Source organism: Hermetia illucens, chromosome 7, assembly GCF_905115235.1.
Source record: "Hermetia illucens chromosome 7, iHerIll2.2.curated.20191125, whole genome shotgun sequence".
NCBI classification, from domain to species: domain Eukaryota; kingdom Metazoa; phylum Arthropoda; class Insecta; order Diptera; family Stratiomyidae; genus Hermetia; species Hermetia illucens.
In genome coordinates this window covers 1,873,082-1,895,281 of record NC_051855.1, presented here as the reverse complement: position 1 = coordinate 1,895,281, position 22,200 = coordinate 1,873,082, and the positions used below count along the sequence as shown (strand labels likewise).

At 43.6% G+C, this 22,200-nt stretch overlaps 1 protein-coding gene across 1 annotated transcript in view; it reads left to right on the top strand.

Moving 5' to 3' along the window:
- The window catches only part of LOC119660850 (dynein intermediate chain CFAP94, axonemal), an 80,054-nt gene extending 68,931 nt beyond the window's left edge, over window positions 1–11,123 (top strand). Inside the window, 2 exon segments of the mRNA XM_038069747.1 lie at window positions 10,143–10,512; window positions 10,570–11,123. Coding sequence (XP_037925675.1) covers window positions 10,143–10,512; window positions 10,570–10,809 — 610 coding nt within the window. The 3' untranslated portion in view covers window positions 10,810–11,123.
- Window positions 11,124–22,200: the final 11,077 nt, after the last annotated feature.

Below are 22,200 nucleotides of genomic sequence, written 5' to 3'. Positions count from 1 at the left end.
CGGCCTTACAAGACTCTTTTGAAGAAACGGAGGGTGCTCTCTATGGACCGGGTATAGCAGATTAATGGTGACTTAAAATTTTACTGTTGATAATCACATTTAAATTTTCAAATGCGTTTTTCTCGAAACTGCATCTTGAAAATCGGCTGCCACCATAGCTCAAAATCTATCCAAAAAATTCTTTGAAATTTTCACGACTTCTTTAATACATATTTCTACGGTCCGCAAACTAGGATAATTGCAATCGGACGGGTAGTTTTTTCTATTCATAAAAAAAGCCGTAAAAAAACTCGAAAATCCAAAAAATTAAGTTTAAATAATAATAATAATCGTTGGTGCAACAATCCATATTGGATCAGGGCCTTGAAGTGTGTTAGAGCACTTCATTTAAGACCGTTACGGTACACTACAGTATACTGTAGGAGGCAATGTGGTCAGCATTGCGCTCGTCCGAGATTATTACCCTGATTTGACTCAGGTACTCATTCACAGCTGAGTCGACTGGTATCCGACGTCAAATCACGATGCAAATTCCACTGCCACCAGCGAGATTTGAACCACGACCTTCCGTATGACAGCCTAGTGCTCTAACCACTGAGCCCACCAAAAATTTGCCTTTTAATATTTTCTAATTATTCTAGTTTGCGGACCGTAGAATATTGTCCACATTAAAGTGCCGTTTAGTTTTTTTTCCTCAGATGAGCACAGCGCCCTCCAGCATGGCAGCAGAAAAACACCTTTTTTTGAAGGTAGGGTGCATAAATTGATACTTATTCCGAAAACTAGCTACGATATCAAGTTGAAAAATTTATCACGTATACTAGAGATTAAACACATGGTGAAAAAATCACATTTCTATCTTTATCCAGTCTTCTAGAATAATTTTTCAAATAAAGGCAAAAAAAAAACGGCCTTCACACGGGATGACTCCCTGAAGCCGAAGATAGGAAACTTCCTAAATGTGTATTTGGAGTTAGTCTTCAAGCTCTGAAGAACTGCGTCGCTCTTCTGCACCTCGGCGGTTGCTGGAAAATCGAGAGTGGCGCGGACCTTGACTTGTTCTTTTCCAGACACGTGTTGAAAGTCGGAAGTAAACTGCTTGATAAAGCTCAAGTGCGAAGTTGGTGAGGTATCGCTGAGGCTTTGTCGGGCTTTTATTTCAAAGCAAAAGTGGACTAATGGTGCGTGAACAATGTGAACGGCATGTCTCCCAGGGAGTACTGGAAGTATTTCCGGTGGGCGGGATTCAGCTGTCCGGAGAAGAAGCTCAACGGTTGCCAGATTTGGTTTTCTTTTTGGTGAAGAGCAGCATCCATGGAAATGTCTGAGGCATTGACGAATATTGCTAGGGGTGCACTTGCAGAGGGAATGCAAGAAGTGTCGCATCCACCAGCTGTTGCTCGATGCTATCAAACGCCTGGACAGCTTCTGGGAACCAGTCAATTAGACGGGAGTCTTTGGTTTTTGGCCCAGACAGGTAGGCGTTAAACATCGAGTGATGTTGGGTGGCCTTGGGCATGAAACGACGATAGAAGATTAATATGCCCAAGAACCTTCTTAGATCCTTAACAGTTTTTGGAAGCGGGGTGTTCGAAATTGCTTGCACCTTGACTAGGTCCGGTGGGATGCCTCCAAGGGGAATCTCACTTACGATTGTAGGAACTTGCACTTTTTAAAGTTAAATACTAGACCGGTCTCAAAGAGGCGTTGAAAAAGGACCTCGAGGTGTTCTAAATGCTCGGGCTCAGAGGATGACGCGACCAGAAGGCCATCCAAATATTCGAAACAGAAGTGGAGTTTTCGCAGCACAGAGTGGATGAATCTCAGAAAGACCGTTACATAGTCCAAAAATCATCCTAGTGAACTCGAAGAGTCCGAAAGGTGTGCATATTGCTGTTTTCGGAAGCTGCAGGGATTTGATGGTATGATTTGACTAGGTTCAAGGTCGAAAAAGTACCGCAGTTTGCGATAGGGGGGCAACATTTTGGATGAGTGGAATGGGATATCGGTTTGCAATCGTCTGAGCATTTAGACGTTTGTAATTGCCACAATGTTTCCATTTGCTAATGGGCTTAGGGACCATGTGACAGAGCTTGAAATACCCTAGATTTTGCGATGGTAATGGACGCATCTTTGGAAAGATGGGGGAGTCAGTAGTGTTGATGTGGTGCTGAACATTATGCTCAACGAGCTTAGAGGGACGTGTGCACGGATACGTGTGTCCGAAATGTCTTCAAAAACGACGGAAAGAGTGTTGGGTGAGCAGGATAAGATTTTTCCTAAGGGAAGTAATGGGATCGATGAGGGAGCTGTTATGGAGATCCACTAGCAATCCATTGAGGCACAGGAAATCCGCGCCTAAGATGGGAATGCTGATGTCCGCATAATAAAGCGCCAAAAAAACGCTTGTCGAAGTCCTAAACTCAAGTCTACCTACCTGTATCCATACGTGCAGATCGACGGAGAATTTGTTGCCGTGAGTTTAAAAGAATGCGGTATTAAATTATGATATCCTCATTTCGGATATGATCGAACCGTGTCACGCCACTAGTCCAACGCAACATCTTCGTCTCCATTACCGCAAGACGCCGTTCATTCTCTTTTATAGTTGGCCAACACTCACTAGAGAACGACAGGACGGACGACATTCCGGTAGATTGTAGATTTGAGACGTTCGTTGATACGTCGATCACAAAGATGCTTACGGAAAAGGTCCCATTCCGATATCTGCTCAAATGAACTTACTAATAGTGTTGTGGCGCAACAGGATTGGCAACAATCGAAACAATCGAAATTTATTTAATTACTCGTACGTCGGCTACGAAGTTTGGAGTAGAAGAGACCGCTTGTTCTCCATGCGGTCCCTCTGCCTCCAACCAACGGCACCTTTTTACCGCTGGTTCTCCACTCCCGTGACGAGTTCTAAAAAGCGCGGAGAGCGCCGGCGGCGTCATCTATCCGCTCGCATTCGAAATAAATTTCGAATGTTGCCACTCCTGCTGCGCCACAATATATTACCCATCGTGAGAAATTGACTGAAAACCCCTTTTAACTTCAGCCTAGGAGCACCGATACAGAGGACGGTATCGTGTATATGCATACCAAGTTTCATGAAAATCCAACTATTATTGGCAGTTTAAAATGATCAATTTCGTGCGAATTTACCGCATCCTAAGTCATACAAATAAGATGCTGACGTCATAATTAACGAAAATAATTGACATTCGAGCCCTTTTTGGTACCTTCACATTTGCTAATAATATCAAACTCCGAGTGTGAAGCGTATGAATTTGACTATTATCAATACAGTGCTTTCCATAAAATGATTTATTTAAATCGCTTTCCAAAAAATAGAGGGCAATAGAATTTTTTATTATGTAACACGGTACTGTCATGCATTCATCGCTTCTCACATCTTTTTCTTTTTCCTTTTCTTCAGTCTTTGTCCCGTTCACAAACGGGGCCAACTCGTCGTGATCAGTTTCGCCATTTGGCTCTATCAAATGCCTGATCTGGATGTAATCGCGAGGCATTTAGATCCTCATCTAGCGTATCAAGCCACTGTTGTTTCGGCCAGCCTTTTGGTCATTTACCATCGACTTCGATGTTCAGACCAATCTTGGCAAGTGAATTCTCGTTAGCCCGAATTACGTGACCATTCCATCCAAGATGCCCCTCTCGCAGTTTTTCCACAATCGGTGCAAATCCATATCGATCACAGATATCCTCATTTCTGATGTGATCAAAAGGTGCCACGCCCCTAGTCCAACGCAACATCTTCGTGTCCATTATCGAAAGACGCCGTTCATTGTCTTTTCTAGTCGGCTAACACTCAGAGCCGTAAAGGGCGACAGGATATTTGAGATGTTCGCTGATAAGTCGCCACTTCATCCAGGTTGCGTTAATGCATGAAGCAATTTCATTACGCAGTTCTCCATTAGCTGATAGCATTGACCCGAGATGGTCAAGTCATTGCCTCTAACGGAACTGAGCGATTTAAATATCTCGAGTCAATGCTATCAGCCAACTCTCTATATGGTGTCCAGGCCTCAAAATGCTCTTCATATCGATATTTGCTCAAATTAAGTTAATAATAGTATACTACCATATTTTTGGAGAAATTCAATTAAAACCTCCTTAAGTTTATCCCAGAGTTATAAAAGTCGGTTGTAGTATAAAATATAATATGAGGCATATTATCCCCAAGTTTGATCGAAATCATGCTATTACTCACAAAGTTACAGTATATAACTTGTTAGCACTGATGGAGGGAACAAGTGGTTCCCGAAATATCGGTGTTTGCAAGAATAAATATCCACACCAACGAAAAAGAAACAGCAAGTTTTTTATTATTTCAAATAATTAATCGTTTGAAACACCGCATAATTACCCTCAAAGTTACAGTAGCTCAAAGTTGACTTTACCGGATAAATTTACTGCAATATCACACTAAAGTGAGTAGTCTGATATGTTGAATGCATATACATAACGGGCTACGTACAAATGTAGGTTAACTTCGTCACATTTGTAAATAATATAGAACTCCTAGTGTGAAGCATACAAGGTTGATTATTATCAATATAGTGCTTTCCAGATCAATTTTTTTGTGTCAATCGATCTTTAAAAGATAACGTACGTACGTTGAAAATTTAACTACGTACACGCGGAACTGTCATGCACTCATCGTTCCTCACATAGGGAAACACAAAACCTTTTATATCTGAAGCGTCTAGTTTCCGGCTTCCTGACTTATTTGTATCTGTTGTGGGTTGTCTTCTTCACATTTGTTAATAATACTGAGTTTCTTGTGTGAAATGTATGAGGTTGACTGCTCGCAATACAGTGCTTTGCAGATAAAATTGTTTGTGTAAATAGTTTTTCAAACAGTAGGACGCAATTGAATTGAAATTTTACTATGGGCACAGGAAACTGTCATGTACTCATTTCTTGCATTGGGAAAAATAAACTTTTTATACCTGAAGCGTCTAGTTTCCCGTTTCCCGACTTGTTTAATAATGTGTGCCATATATTGACATGTAATTCGAACAAATATTACAGATTACCAACCACGTTAAGATTTACCGATTGCGGAGACATATAGAGTCAGCTTTAGACATTATACAATAATCATTCTCGTACCAAACAAAAAGTGTACTGAGAGTGGTTGTTCTATTAGAAAACAAAGGCTTGTTGTGTACCTAAGGGTTAACTTAATAATAAATTATAGCACAGCACATTAAAGTATGCTTGCTTCCTGTGTATACTAAAAGTGAACCTGTCCGCCCGTGTATGTCACAACATCTTCCAATGTCGTGCCACTCTTGAACATATTTTATGTCAATTGCGAATGACGTCGCGCTGTTTTCAAATCGGCGGCTTCCGCAGTGAGTCACCCGACTTTATGTCCAATTTAATGTGTTATTTTATACATTTTTTGATATGGTTTTAGTTTTAGTACGACTTTATTCAAACATACATATTTTACAGAGCGAGTATGTTGAAAGTTTAGTAATACTTTTTAAAATAAACGTAGAAAACCCAGCTTAAATAATTTTATTTATATAAAGTAATAACTGGCGAGACTCTCTCAGTCGAATAATTTCACAACTTCAATAATTAGTTTAGCTTGTTTGAAAATTACATGTCAACTCTCTTTTTTCTTAACTTCAATTATTATTTTTTTACATTTGATTCCAAAGCCTACTCCGCCACGGAGAACACCGGTGGTGGAATCTGTCAGTCGAATTAACAACATTCGAAATAAATTTCGAATGTTGTTAACCCTGCTGCGCCACACGACTCCTCCCCCAGATGAAACCTAGGGGTTTCAGCGATTGAACCCGGAACAGCGTTTTCCATCATTCGGCGAAGGATACGGAGATAGCCTTGTTGTGACGCCCGATCGCGAGCTGGAAAAAATGCTCTCCCCGCTCGAGAACGCGTTGCGGGCCTTCGTATGGAGGCTGCAGCGACTTTTGGGTAGCATCCGTGCTGACCAGGACATGCATGCACGTCTCCAGCTTCTTGGGCGCGCAGGCAGGTACGGATGTGTGTCGGGTGGGAGGTGTAGTTTTAAGGCGGTGGAGATTGTCTTTCAGCAGGCGCAGCAATCCCGAATCTGTGAGACGATCTCTTGTCGAAGACCGGATCACTTGAGAGCGTTGGGTTCTCACCGTATACCAGCTCCGCGGGGCTGGCAGCAAATTCCTCTCGGCGGGTTGTTCGGAGGCCAAGTAGGATGAGAGACAAGACCTGAATCCAGGACGGATCGTCGCGGGCCATAATGTCCGATGCCAACGCTCTAGCATCTCATTGGATTGCGGGTGGTATGCCGTAGTCCGCTGGCGTTTGAATCCCCGGGAGTTTGCCAAACTCTGAGAAAAGGGTGGACTCAAATTTCATTCCCTGGTCAATGGTGATCACTGCAAGGACACCAAAACGAGGGATGCACTCTCGACAGAGGACCTCGGCACAATATTACGCCGTAATGCCTTTCAGAGGTGTTGCTTCAGGCCACCGCGTAATCTCGTCGATGATTGTGAGGCAATACTTGAAACCGTCCGAGTCTCGCAAAGAGCCTACGATGTCGAGGTGTAAGGTGTGGAACCGTTTGGTAGTGCGGGGAAAAGAGCCCACTTCTTTTCTTACATGCCTGGTGACCTTACACTTCTGGCATGCGATGCACTCTCTGGCCCAGGAGTTGATGTCCTTCTTCATGGAGGGCCAAAAGTATTTCTCGGTGACTAACCGATTTGTCGGCGTGATGCCTGGATACGCAACGTCATGAACTGCGTGGAACACTTTCTTGCGAAAGGTGGCCAGAATGTATGGCCGGGGTCCCTTTTCCGAGTATTCATAGCAAAGAGAAAGATTCGAGCTGAAGATAGGCAACTCCCGAAATTTGTATTTGGGGTTGGATTTGAGGCTCTGAAATCTGCGTCATCCTCCTGCGCCTTGGTGATAGCCGAGAAGTAGAGTAAGACGCGGATGTTAACCTCGGAGACACGTGACAAAGCGTCAGCAACTATGTTGTCCTTGCCGGTAGTGGCATCTGTCAGTCGAATTAACAACATTCGAAATAAATTTCAAATGCTGTTAACCCTGCTGCGCCACATGGTCACTTGCATTCACAACACACTAAACCGCTACTTAATTTTGGTGATGTTGGTTCAGCCACCTTCTTCCGCAGTGCCTTCCTCTGCCGTCAGCTGAGAGCTTTTCCAGGGTATACAGTGCCCGGACAAGATGGTTCTATTTTCACATACCGCCTTCTTCCGCACTTGCTAGTAAGGGAAAAGGAGAGGGTTGTACAGGCAGAAGTCAGCCTATAGTTTGCCCTCTTTAGTGGCTGAAATTTCATCCTGCCGAGCTTTTCTCTTCCGTTTACGGGTCGATTTAGGCAGTATTATCGCGGACACGCCGGCCGTAGTCGGTGAGAGTGGTCGTACTTTCTTTGCTGGCTAGCTGTGCTGCAGCCACTAAACCCAAGCTTTTCATTGAGTTAGGAAGCATGCCTTCCACAAACTTCTCCATAGCGGACATGCATCTGGTGAAGCCTTCAAAATCCGCACCCTCAGCCGAGACTTGCTTGCTCATAATCACGGGTGGATTAGAAGTCTGTGTTTTTTTACCATTTGGAGAGTTTAAATACAAAGCTTTCATATTGATGATGTGGACACCTTTAGTACAGTAGTAGAATACAGGCTCTTTTCCTTGCTTTTCCAGTTCGTTACGGAAGCTATCCGCTGACCACTGAATCTATATAATTCCAGCATTAGATTCCCTTCCTATCGATTCAAGATCCACTTTCAGATGGGTAACGCTATTCTCGGTGGAGACATCATCATCAACGGCGCAACAACCGGTATCCGGTCTAGGCCTGCCTTAATAAGGAACTCCAGACATCCCGGTTTTGCGCCGAGGTCCACCAATTCGATATCCCTAAAAGCTGTCTGGCGTCCTGGCCCACGCCATCGCTCCATCTTAGGCAGGGTCTGCCTCGTCTTCTTTTCCTACCATAGATATTGTCCTTATAGACTTTCCGGGTGGGATCATCTTCATCCATACGGATTAAGTGACCCGCCCACCGTAACCTATTGAGCCGGATTTTATCCACAACCGGACGGTCATGGTATCGCTCATAGATTTCGTCATTGTGTAGGCTACGGAATCGTCCATCCTCATGTAGGGGGCCAAAAATTCTTCGGAGGATTCTTCTCTCGAACGCGGCCAAGAGTTCGCAATTTTTCTTGCTAAGAACCCAAGTTTCCGAGGAATACATGAGGACTGGCAAGATCATAGTTTTGTACAGTAAGAGCTTTGACCCTATGGTGAGACGTTTCGAGCGGAACAGTCTTTGTAAGCTGAAGTAGGCTCTGTTGGCTGACACCAACCGTGCGCGGATTTCATCATCATAGTTGTTATCGGTTGTGATTTTCGACCCTAGATAGGAGAAATTGTCAACGGTCTCAAAGTTGTATTCCCCTATCCTTATTCTTGTTCGTGTTTGTGTTTGACCAGTGCGGTTTGATGTTGTTGGTTGATTCGTCTTCGGTGCTGACGTTGCCACCATGTATTTTGTCTTGCCTTCATTGATGTGCAGCCCAAGATCTCGCGCCGCCTGCTCGATCTGGATGAAGGCAGTTTGAACGTCTCGGGTGGTTCTTCCCATGATGTCGATATCGTCAGCATAGGCCAGTAGTTGGGCGGACTTGAAGAGGATCGTACCTCTTGCATTCACCTCAGCATCACGGATCACCTTCTCGAGGGCCAGGTTAAAGAGGACGCATGATAGCGCATCCCCTTGTCGTAGACCGTTGTTGATGTCGAATGGTCTTGAGAGTGATCCTGCTGCTTTTATCTGGCCTCGCACATTGGTCAGGGTCAGCCTAGTCAGTCTTATTAATTTCGTCGGGATACCGAATTCCCTCATGGCCGTGTACAGTTTTACCCTGGCTATGCTATCATAGGCGGCTTTAAAGTCGATGAACAGATGGTGCAACTGTTGTCCATATTCCAACAGTTTTTCCATCGCCTGCCGCAGAGAGAAAATCTGATCTGTTGCTGATTTGCCTGGAGTGAAGCCTCTTTGGTATGGGCCAATGATGTTCTGGGCGTATGGGGCTATCCGGCCTAGCAAGATAGTGGAGAATATCTTATAAATGGTACTCAGCAACGTGATACCTCTATAATTGCTACACTGTGTGATATCTCCCTTTTTATGTATGAGACAGATTATGCCTCGCTGCCAATCGTCAGGCATTGATTCGCTGTCCCATACCTTGAGCACAAGTTGATGAACCACTTGGTGTAACTGGTCGCCTCCATATTTAACCAATTCGGCTGTAATTCCATCGGCTCCTGGCGACTTATGATTTTTTAGCCGATGAATTGCACGGACTGTTTCTCCTAAACTTGGTGGTGGCAGTATTTGTCCGTCGTCTTCAGTTGGCGGGACCTCCAACTCGCCGATGTTCTGGTTGTTCAGTAGCCCATCAAAGTACTCAACCCATCGGTCTAATATGCCCATTCTGTCGGAAATCAGATTTCCCTCTTTGTCTCGGCAGGATGAGCATCGAGGTGTATAAGGCTTCATCCTGCTGACTTGTTGGTAAAACTTCCGCGCCTGGTGCGGTTGCTCCCTGTACTTTTCTAGTTCACAGACTTGTTGGTTCTCCCAGGCTTCCTTTTTCCGTCTGTGAAGTCGCTTCTCCGCTCGACGGAGTTCGTGATAAGTCTCTGCGCGTGCCCGCGTTCTTTGAGAATGCAACATTACTCGGTATGCGGCATTCTTCCGTTCCGTTGCTAGCTTACATTCATCGTCAAACCAGCCGTTGCGGCTCCTTTTGCGGCTGGGGCCAAGTATATTTGTGGCCGTGTCCATGATAACGTTCTTCAGGTGGTTGTGAAGATCATTAGTTGATGCTTCATCTCCAGGTCCTCTATTGACTGCGGTTATTGCGGCATCCATTTCCCTCTTATAGGTGTCGCGGAGGGTTGTGTTGTGGAGACAAGCCCTTTTAATATGTGATTTCAATATTTATTAGTAAAAAAATGTTACCTCAACACTCAACTGCTTATCATTGCAAAAAAATAAAATCTGCTGAACTAATCATCAATTCGTTTCTATATTTTCATTACAGCCCCATAATATTCACCCTAACTGCAGCCATCATTAGTCTCGAAATTCAAATAACAAATCAAGGATACCGCTTGAATGCATTTCAGGGCGGAACAAATGAATCTTTGACAGAAATGATCGGCCAACTTTATTCACTGGATCGTTTGAAAGAGATGCTAACAAACGCCGCCGTTGATATATTTCCTGATGAGGATGCTTTCTGTTATACGGAAGGATCCTGCGAGAAGAACTACGTTATGGAAATGCATTTATATGCTTGTATGGCTGCACTAGGTCTAACACATAATTTCTCATGGTCACGTTGGAACTTGCTTTCAGGAAGCAGAGCGGCAGTTCTATTGATGCGTGAGCTGCAAGAAGGGAAAAAGGCTGTAAGTCGAATGAGTTTCGCGGTCCAAATTAAAGCAATTGATTTTGTTCTCAAATAGCCTAATCACTCCACGCTGTTTATAACCCCACTAAAGGCGTCTGTGGTGAATTGTACGGAAGTTTCAACAAGCTTCAGCACCGCTGGGATAGCAGGAATGAAATTTTATGCGGATTTATATCATCTAGCAAATGATCATTCACTTCTATCCAGCAAAGAGAAACAAGCTACCATGGATCCTGTATTGCGTGATAATATTTTCCAGTTGCTTCAAAGAGTTAGGCCACTAAGTTTCTGTTAAGGGCTATTTCCACATTCATGTCGCAATTAGTAGAGTGTTTTTAAAATTGTGATTTGGAAAGAAATAACATATTAATTTCCGGTTCTCTTAATTTCGGTTAAAAATGTTTTGTTTTAATCTTCTGTAAAAAAATACCTGTGCAACTCCGCCTTTCATATGAATTCACTTTAAATTTACGTGAAATACGTTGCATTTTCTTCATACCTTCCAAAATGTTGTATCATACTACTACTTATAATGGTACTTCTGCAATGAACTTAAGGGGTCTTGCCGGGAAAATCTCAAAAATATGATTATACCCTATTATTAACTTTATTGAAGCAGGTTTCGGAATGGGGTGTACTTTGAAGCCTAGATTTTGTATAGGTTTTGAATTTTTTCAGACTTTTCGGTTGAATAGGTTTTGAGAACATTTTGAGCCCCCACTCCACCATGTTTCTGCCAATGTCAGAAATAATATCAGCTTCAAAAGGTACTACGCTTTCATTTGACACTCCCCTGTCGCATGTATGGAGAGCTCCCCTTAAACTCAGCAGAAATTGCGTCCACTTGCTATATGCAGAAGGATTCGCAGACCACATGCTCTCCCCAAACTTTGTGACAACAGCTTCAGTCATTTCTGAATAAGTTGGATGTGACAGATAGGCAGACCGACGGGTATTAAATTGATTCTATTAAGGTTTTGTTTCACACAAAAGATGTATCTGTTTGAGTTTAAAGGGGGGCCCCCATACATGCAAAAGAGAGATGTAAATTTTTTTCAGCGAATGAAGCCATGTGAGGTATCAAATGAAAGGAACTAATTGACTTGTCGAAGCAGTTTTAGTTTTGAAATTCATTGCAAAGGCGAGGAGGGCGGGAATCAGAAAAAGATCAGTTAATTCAAGGACCCGTTCTCAAAAACATACCCGACCAAAAAATCTGAAAAAAAATTATGCTGGTCCATGCGCATATTATCTAAGCCTCCAAATACTTCGATATCGGCTCAAATAAAGTAAACAATATCTAGCAACATGAGAGTGATCAGTAAAATAATATTAATACGTATCGCCAGTGGAACTAAAGCGACTTGACAGCGACCAACGAAATGATATTGATATGGATCGGATTTTAGTATTAGAGTTTGACAGTTACATCACACTCTCTTCCATCGTGCGCAGCGAAGTGTTCTGTTCCGTGTTCTATTAATAAACCGATAATTATTTAAAACAGACTATTATTAATTGAAACTCCTACAAATAGTATATTATCATATTTCAAAAATTTACTGTGAACCTCATCCTAGATCCGTAAAATTTCCCAGTAAGATTGGCTTTAATAGGAAGCATAATACCAAAAAGTTTGGTGGAAATCCCCTACTATTACAAAATTATCATTAAAATAACTTCATACTGGAAAGTTTGGTGGAAATCCTACTACTACAAAATTATAGTAGATCTAAATTGCACTTTTCGCATCAAATTACTACTATACAGGAGATAAAGTGTCAGTACCACGTCAAACTGAATACCTTATATTGTCAACTGTCGTGTAGCCAAATATTCTTACATAAATAATCAACATAGCCTTTCATATCTGAAACGTTCAGCTTCCAGTTTCCTCACTTGTTTGAGACTTGATCCAACTTCTGCTTCTTGTATAGAATACATGCAGTTCTGGCCCGAACTAGAACTAACGGGATTGGTTTAATTTTTCCTAGAAAAACATCAATCATATGAGCTTATTTCGCTGTTCGCTAATTGTCATATTGGAATGGTGAAATGACTGGGATCGGCAACAGCTTCCCAATCTCGTGCCAATGGTTGCTTTAGGTCCTGGGTGTTTATGTTAACATTATCTCATTAGGTTCAAATCTCACTGGTGGCAGCAGGAATTGTATCGTGATTTGGCCACGGATGCCAGCTCACTCACCTGTGAATGAGTACCTGAGCTAGCGCAATGCTGGCCAGATTGCCCCCTATAAGTTACTGTAATCTTGTAGTGTACCGTTACGGTCTTGAATGAAGTTGCGCATATATATTGAGGAAGCCTGATTTTCACTTCCATATGATACTGACATTTAATAGTATCCATATTATCTCTTAGGAGGCAGTAATTACACGCCAAAAAAGTAATTTTAACCCATTATAACTTTTTCTGTAATGGTAGGATTTCTACCAAAGTGGTAGTTATTTAAATTTACAAAATATGATATAATCATCATCATCAACGGCGCAACAACCGGTTTCCGGTTGTCGCCTGCCTTAATAAGGAACTCCAGACATCCCGGTTTTGCGCCGAGGTTCACCAATTCGATATCCCTAAAAGCTGTGTAGCGTCCTGACCTACGCCATCACTCCATCTTAGGCAGGGTCTGCCTCGTTTTCTCTTTCTACCATAGATATTGCCCTTATAGACATTCCGGGTAGGATCATCCTCATCCATTCGGATTAAGTGACCCGCCCACCGTAACCTATTGAGCCGGTTTTTGTCCACAACCGGACTCTCACGGTATCGCTCATCGATTTCGTCGTTATATAGGCTACGGAGTAGTCCATCCTCATGTAGGGAGCCAAAAATTCTTCGGAGGATTCTTCTCTCGAACGCGGCCAAGAGTTTCTTGCTAAGAACCCAGATCTCCGAGTAATACATAAGGGTTGGCAAGATTATAGTCTTGTACAGTAAGAGCTTTGATCCTATGGTGAGACGTTTCGAGCGCAACAGTCCTTGTAAACTGAAATAGGCTCTGTTGGCTGACAACTACCGTGCGCGGATTTCATCATCGTAGCTGTTATCAGTTGTGATTTTCGACCCTAGATAGGAGAAATTATCAACGGTCTCAAAGTTGTATTCTTCTATCTTTATTCTTCCTGTTTGTCCAGTGCGGTTTGATGTTGTTGATTGATTCGTCTACGGTGCTGACGTTGCCATCATATATTTTGTTTTGCCTTCATTGATGTGCAGCCCAAGATCTAGCTTCGCTTGCTGCCGGCTCAATCTGGATGAAGGCAGTTTGTACGTCTCGAGTGGTTCTTCCCATGATGTCGATATCGTCAAAATAGGCCAGTAGTTGGGTAGACTTAAAGAGGATCGTACCTCTTGCATTTACATCAGCATCACGGATCGCTTTCTCGAGGGCCAGGTTAAAGAGGACGCATGATAGAGCATCCCCTTGTCGTATACCGTTGTTGATGTCGAATGGTCTTGAGAGTGATCATGCTGCTTTTATCTGGCCTCGCACATTCGTCGGGGTCAGCCTAGTCAGTCTTATCAGTTTCGTCGGGATACCGAATTCTCTCATGACCGTTTACAGTTTTACCCTGGCTACGCTATTATAGGCGGCTTTAAATTCGATGAATAGATGGTGCAACTGTTGTCCATATTCCAACAGTTTTTCCATCGCTTGCCGCACAGAGAAAATCTGATCTGTTGCTGATTTGCCTGGAGTGAAGCCTCTTTGGTATGGGCCAATGATGTTGCGTGTATTTACTTCCGTCTGATGTTTACATGCCAGCAGAAATTATAAGAGTTCATACTGCTTAATGAACTGCGGTCGTCGCAGCTAAAACGTGGAACGAGACGAACGAGCGAGTTCCAAAGAACGAGTCAGACGGGCGAGTACCAACGAACGAGTTAATTAAATAGCATTTTTGTAAAATAAAGTAGTGAAGTGTTAAATTTATCGTTGTTGTTGTTTTGGAAAGTGCAGCAGAGGAGTTGGCGTAATATCGGTAAGGAACTTATTCTAGCATATTCCCTTTCAGCAGCGGCGTCCAGGGAGATTCAAGAGCTTTGTAAGAGAAGCTCAGGAAAACAACGCGGATCCACAATTTCAGGGCGTGAAGCTAGGCGTACAAAGTTACTGATGAAGGGAGTAAGTTGCTCCCGAAATATATGTATACAAAATAAATAAAATTGTAATTTGCAGTAAGCTACTGGTCTATCATCATCATGTCCAAAAGACAAATAGGTCTGTAGAAGGTTGGCTCACCTGGAGGTTTGCCAGCCTTAGGCAGTAGCACCAACTTCTGTTGTTTCCATGATGCAGGAAATATCCCCTCAGACATGCACGCTTCAAAGAACTCAGCGAACATGTCCAGTCTGGATTTCACGGCAAGCTTAAGGGCCCTATTCGGCACGCCGTCCAGACCCGGAGCTTTGTTATCCCATATCCTAGCGCAGATCTCCGGCAACTCGTCACTGGTGACTGGCGGTATTGCCGTGTCGTTCAGAGGTCGCTAGAAGCTGTCTATGCCCTCTTCTTGCTGTGAGAATAACCGCTGAATAATTTTTAACAAAAGTGAAAGGCATGTGATCTGCGGAGTTGGACGGCCTCTGAATCGCCCCTTCACGATTCTATAGGCGCTCCCCCACGGGCTTACGTCCACTTCTCAATAGAGCTCCTTAAAACATTCCCTCTTGCTCCGTTGGATGGCGAGCTTGAGGGTTTTGCGGGCTTCCTTATAGGCGCGCTCTTTTTGCCCTTGGTCGATTCTACCTACCGCTCTCTGAGCCACTCTTCTGGCTCGGCGGCCGGCTGATCGAAGGCTGGTCAGTTCAGCATTCCGCCAGTAGTTTGGTCTTCTACTGGGGAATGAGCACCTCCTAGGCATGGACGCGTCACATGCTTTGGCGATGCATTGGGCCATATGGACAGCTCGTTCCGTAGCGGCGCCTGCTTTATTAGGTTCGTCTAACTATACCTCCATGGAGGTCTGCTCATCCAGATCTTCAGCGGACCAGCCTGACATCTTTCTCGGTTTCCCGCATGATGGTCTTATGCCCGATGTCTCCACCCATAGCACAAAGAAGATTGCCTGGTGATCGCTGTGGGTGTAGTGCTTGCTGACGCACCAAGACATAACACGTACCAGTGCAGGGCTGACAAAAGTTAGGTCTACGATTGAGGTAGACCCCCCTTTCTGAAAGGTGTTGCAGTGTGCAGTCTCAGGCTTGGTGGGGCATAACAGCTGTACACATACACCCCGTTTATTTTGGCCCGCACAAAGTCACTGTATGTCTGATTACCAGTACATTCTATGGCTTTTCGACCGCATGCCCATATCGCTGCTCCACCAGTCGAATCTGTAACCCATACGCCACGGTTGCATGCCTTCGCGAAATGGGCAAACGCAAGGCACTTGAAGCACCTCTTTAGAGAAATCTGTTCTCTCAGACGGCAAACAACCCATCCGATTCGAACCTTCCCGGCGGCCAATATCTTTTGCGCTGCGTCCACTGGCAATCGCAATGTGGCCGTTTGAGTATTGCCATAGGCTTTCCGCAAACCCACAATTGACTCTTCGGCAAATTCCTCGAACTTGAACTGTTCCATCAAGGCAGTGCAAATTTCTCCTTTGGATGTCACTTCATCGAGATCCTCGCACTGTATATAGACCTCATGTTTTTGGGTCCGTACTGTGACATTCCCCCCAAGTGAGTTCTTAACCTGAGTTCGGAAGCCATCAGTTTTCCCCAAGCTGGTTTTTTTCAGCTCAAACATGAGGTCAAACATGAGGTCCTTCGAATCTTCCTGACATTTCTGCCTAGTTCTTTTAGGACATGATCAGCTTTGACCTTTTTCAGTATCTCTGCGTAAGACAAACTTCCATTGCTGGAGATTACAATCGCTTCTGGGCGACTTCTTACTTTTGCCTTTTTCTTCCTCTTTTTCTTAACTACCTTGGTCCATTCCACCGTTTTCATTCCCCTTGGATTTTGTCGAGTCGATTGCACTTGGGGGACCTGCTTTCTCTCTTCAGTGCTTTTAGTTCTTTTAGTTTTAGCGGAACTATTTGTATGGCTTTTTTCCTCTGAGGCGCCTGCTGGCTTCCAACAGGATCCATATCTCCTTCCCGCAGTCTCTTGTTTGGTGGCAGGTTGATTGCAATACGATTAGATGTCACTTGGGTCGCCTGTGACACCATTGGGGCAACAGTTTTCGACTTGCCCTTGGAATTTCACTCCTCCTGTTGCGATTTGTCGTAGAACACTCTAATTGCTCTCGCCATATTTTTTATGGCTTGGTAGACTTTGTGCTTGTCCTTGGTGAACTCAGACAGTCCCACTATTTTTGCACCAAGCTGTGTAAAGGGTAATTCCTCTGCTTCAGGGCTCTGCTCTCCATGATTCCTAACCAGATTAGTACTTTTAAATAATCCTTCCCATTTGGCATTCATTGACCTTCTCTACGTTTTATCTTTTTTGATGTTTGGCATTGGCGGAGATCTCAAAGTTGACGAACTTTTTCTGAGTGGGTCCTTTTCCTGGACCTCCTGTTGCTGCTCCTCTTGAATATGTGCGGTCGATGTTGTTGCTGTTTTTGTTGTCCAGCGATCTGCTTTTAATTCATCCTTCTTCGGTTTTGTTAGTGATGTCCTTGGTAGAGTGGTACTTCGCTTGAACACTTCCTTTTCCAAATCTAAAACACCTGTAGCATTAAATGCCACGGTAGCCAAATTGTCCACCACCGAGGCACTGCGGTCGAGGGATATCGACAACCGGGAGCCCGCTTGCTCACTCCCAAAAGCCGCCGGTACTGGAGTTCCGAGCCCCTGCACCGTAAGTTTTCACCTTCTCACGTCTTCCATAGTGGTTTTATGTTCTGGGTTTCCTTCCCATAGCCATTTTGGTCCGCGCACCAGAGGTGAGCAAACACTAGCCCATGCACAGTCAGAAAAGGAAAGTGCATGAACACGTATTTACACATCAATAGGTATGCCCCAATCCGTCAGCTGGGGCCGCCCCTGATAGGAGATCTGGCCACTCCTCACAGGTCTATCTGTCTGGCTGTCTGTCTGTCTTTTTTTTTCTTCGTTGGAAGGTGGAAACGTTCAAAACCTACTGCTGGTTCCTGCCATGCATTTATGTGAGACTCCTACTCCCTTAAACCACCTCCTTCTTCTTCCACTCTCCCCACAGGACTACTATAAGCATTGCATCGCGGGGCTGGATCAGTTCTTAACTGCGGCGCATTATTGTTCGTTCCCTTTCTTGCTTTCTTCGCAGTTCTTCATGCTTTAGTTGTTGATGAATCATTTTCAGCTCAACCACCACTTGATTACGACATAAACTGCACTATATTTCCAGGGTGTTAAGCGCCTGTCTGCGATCGCTTCCAGCCTAGTTTGGTGTGCTGTAAACCTTGGGCACTCAAATACAATATGTTCCGCGTTCTTAGCCACGTTACCACATCTTGGGCAGCATGGTGACTCGTCGTTTCCAAAGATAAGCCCGATAATCTCCATGTCCACTTAAAAACTGTGTTAGCTCGTAGCTTACTTCCCCGTGGCTTCTTTGAATCCATCTTCGAACGTGTGGAATGATACGGTAGGTCCAACGGTCAGTTTGTGCCTCGTTTGATCTCATTTGCCATTTTGCGATGGATTCCCACCGTGCTAATTGCCGTCGAAGTACAATAGACTCCCCGATTGCATACATTTTCTCGTAGAGACGCCGACCTTCATCCGCCAAGATGTCTATGAGGATTGTCCCTGCCAGTACATATGCAGCTTCTCCTGATGTCGTTCGATAAGCACTGCATACCCGGAGTGCACTTAGTCGATACGCCATTCCTAGTTTTCCGCAGTTTGATTTGTTTTCCAGAACGGTTGCCCAAACAGGAGCGGCGTAGAGTAGCACGGAACTAACTACCCTTGAAATAAGACGAAGTCGACTTTGTCTTGGTCCACCAATGTTCGGTAGTATCCTCGAGATCGTTACATCGATGGAAGATGCTTTAGTTGCAGCGCACTTAATGTGTTTTTTAAAGTTTAGTCTTTTGTCAATCATTACTCCCAAATATTTACGCGACTCTTTGGAGTAAATTGTTTTTTCACCAACTGTAATTTTCACAGTCGTGTCTTTCCTTCTTTTGCTGATTAGCACTAGTTCCGTTTTATGTTCAGCAAATGATAGACCGGACTTTTTCAACCGGGAATTAATCTCCCATATCGCTTCATTTGCATAGATTTCGATCTCGTCTAAGCGTTTTGCCACTATTGTTACCCCGATATCGTCCGCAAAGCCAATAGTTGTCACGCCGTTAGGAAGGCGTAGCGTCAGCACTCCATTGTACATAATTAACCACAGTAAGGGACCTAAGGGGTACGCCGCACGTCATTGGGAATAATTTCTGTCCATCGTCCGACTCGCAATATAATATTCTTCCAAGAAAAAATGCAACAACGATGCGTACAATGTACTTCGGAGCTTGTAGTTTGGTTAGAGCCTCTACGATTTTCGTCCACTTTGCAGGGGCTGTTCGTCTGTCCGTCTGTCTGTCTGTCTGTGTAACTATCGGTCACAAGCACTTTTCTCAGAAACGGCTATACCGATTGACACGAAATTTTCTGAGGAATTGGGAACTGTGGATGCCCAGACATGCAGTGAGTGATATCCTTCTACGTTGAGATTTAAGGGGGGTCCCCATACATGTAAAAAGAAGGTGTAAAATATTTTTTCACCGAATATAGTCATGTGGGGTATCAAACGAAATGTCTCGATTAGTACTTTTCGAAGCGGGTATTAGTTTTCAGATTTGTTAGAAAGGCGGGGAGTGGGACGGGTGGAAAGTGATGATTTCTTTAACGGACTCATTCTCAGAAACTACCCAACCGAAAAATCTGAAAAAAATATCATGAATTTATGTATCTACAAATATTTAATCTAACAGAATTTGAGTATATAAAACTCAATTTAAATAAAATGACGAAAAGTTGAGTTTGAATTACTTGTAATAGCCATGAATGAGCCGAAAAGAAGGAAAAGTAGATAAAAGTGGCCGCCCCGCTAAACGAAGCAAAATTAGCGCTGAGGCGCGACCTTCTCAACGATACAATATACTCGATATGGACATTGAGTGTAGGGAGGCACAGGATTACGATGAATAAGCCTTTCTTTGAATACTACAGTTAAGTTAATTTCACCTCCTTTCATTCACACAACCCACAGTAGGCTTCTGTTGCACGTTCCGGGAATATGAGCCTTTTCCCCACACGTTCTGCAGACGAGAGATCCCATTTACGTATCTCCGGGTTTCGCTGACATTTCTGCATTCAGATGAAGGCCAGCTTTCGTTTTCTTCAGTAGGTCTGCGGAAAACAATTCCCTCGGGGTGCATCCCTGATTGGTGACCTATGTGCCCAGGAAATTAAGTAAGGTTCCTACGAACAAGCGCGCACAAACCTCACGCTAGTTATACAATACCAATTCGTGGGGAACTGCCTACAGAGATGTAATGACGAAATTCACAAGGCAAAGGATTGGAAGGAGTGCGACAGAAATGACGAATATTAAGATAATTGTTAAGTATAGACCAGATATATTTGTCTACTTGTTTGAAGCATGTTAAGTAGATGGAATATTCTCAATGTCATGAAAACGTCAGAATTTAGTTTTGTTGCCTAAAATTAGTAACCGACAAACCATTATTCTACCGACTATGCGCTTTAGATGCTATTGAAAATGCTAGAGCGACTAATTTAAGGCATACCATTACACGCCTTTGTTCTTTCAGGCTTATTAGAGTGACAGTTTTACTTCTGGTCGACCATGCGTTACATGCAAAGGAAAGTACCAAAAAGTATAGCAACGACTATCGCGCAAGGCATTGATGACAAACCCAAGAAGTACATTGTATCTGTTGGTGCCTACTATAATGGTGCCCATAAAATGTAAAATCATGAGGAATGTAATGTCAACGATTACCATAATGCTGCATTGTAATTTTCGTTTTTGATATACTGTCAAAAATGTTGCCGACAAAGTCACCCAGTCATCCACGAAAATGGTGATGACGTCAGACACATCTTAGGATGCAATAAGTTCCCATGAAATAGAAAACTTTGACAACAAAACTTTGTCAACAAAAGATGGATTGCCTTCAAACTTTTCAAAATTATGCCTTATATTATCAATTATTCTGACGTCAAATTGATCTGATATATAAATACCCGAAAAAGGCCCGAGAAAGGAAAACTGAAATGTTCCCATGTGGCGACATTCACCCTATATGATGATGATGTCATCAATGGGCAATAAGTTCACGCGAAATACAAAACTTTGAGTTTCTGTCATCACCAACAACCGGTATCTGGCCTGGAGGTCCACCAATTCGACATCCCTAAAAGCTGTCTGGCGCCCCGACCTACGCCATCGCTCCGTCTCAGGCATGATTTGCCTCGTCTTTTTTTTTCTACCATAGATATTGTCCTTATAGACTTTCCGAGCTAGATCATCCTCATCCATACGGATTAAGTGACCCGCCCACCGTAACCTATTGAGCCGCATTTTATCCCCAAACAGACGGCCATAGTATCGCTCATAAATTCATCGTTTTATAGGGTATCGTTTATCCTCATGTAGGGGGCCGAAAATTCTTCGGAGGATTCTTCTCTCAAACGCGGCCAAGAGTTTTCAATTTTTCTTGCTAAGAACCAAAGTTTCTAAAGAATACATGAGGACTGGCAAAATCATTGTCTTGTACAATAAGAGCTTTGACCCTATGGCGAGACGTTTGCAGCGAGACAGATTTTGTGACCTGAAATAGGTTCTGTTGGCTGTCAACCGTGCATGGATTTCATCATCGTAGCGGTTATCGGTTGTGATTTTCCACCCTAGATAGACGGAATTATCTCCTATCCTTATTCTTTCTATTTGATCAATGCGATTTGATGTTATTGGTTGCTTGGTTTTCGGTGCTGACGTTGCCACCAGATAATGCCTCGTTGCTAATCGTCAGGCATTGATTCGCTGTTCCACCCCTTGAGTATAAGTTGATGAACTGCTTTTTGTAGTTGGTTGCCTCCATATTTAATCAGTTCGGCGGTAATTTCATCGGCTTCTGGCAACTTATGATTTTTAAAGCGATGATTCTTCGGAGGATTCTTCTCTCGAACGCGTCCAAGAGTTCGCAATTCTTCTTCCTAAGAACCCAAGTTTCCGAGGAATACATGAGGACTGGCAAGATCATTGTCTTGTACAGTAAGAGCTTTGACCCTATTGTGAGATGTTTCAAGCGGAACAGTTTTTGTAAGCTGAAATAGGCTCTGTTGGCTGACAACAACCATGTGCGGATTTTATTATCGTAGCTGTTATCGGTTGTAATTTTCGACCCTAGATAGGAGAAATTATCGATTAATAATAATACTTATTATCCCCGACTTAAAGAACTCGTTCGAAACTACATTAATTCTTGCGAGATCTGTCAGCAATCTAAATACGATAGAAACCCATCAAAAAAACCATTCAAACACACAGTTCGACACAAAAGGCAGCAAAGGGGGCTCGGCGGCAACGGCTAGGCCGTCATTTGCAGCCAAGGCTATTGAAACCGATGGATGGGTCCTGTATGACGACTCTATTCCATCTGATTACGATACTGAGCGGTGCGACCAGCTTAGGAGGAAACTC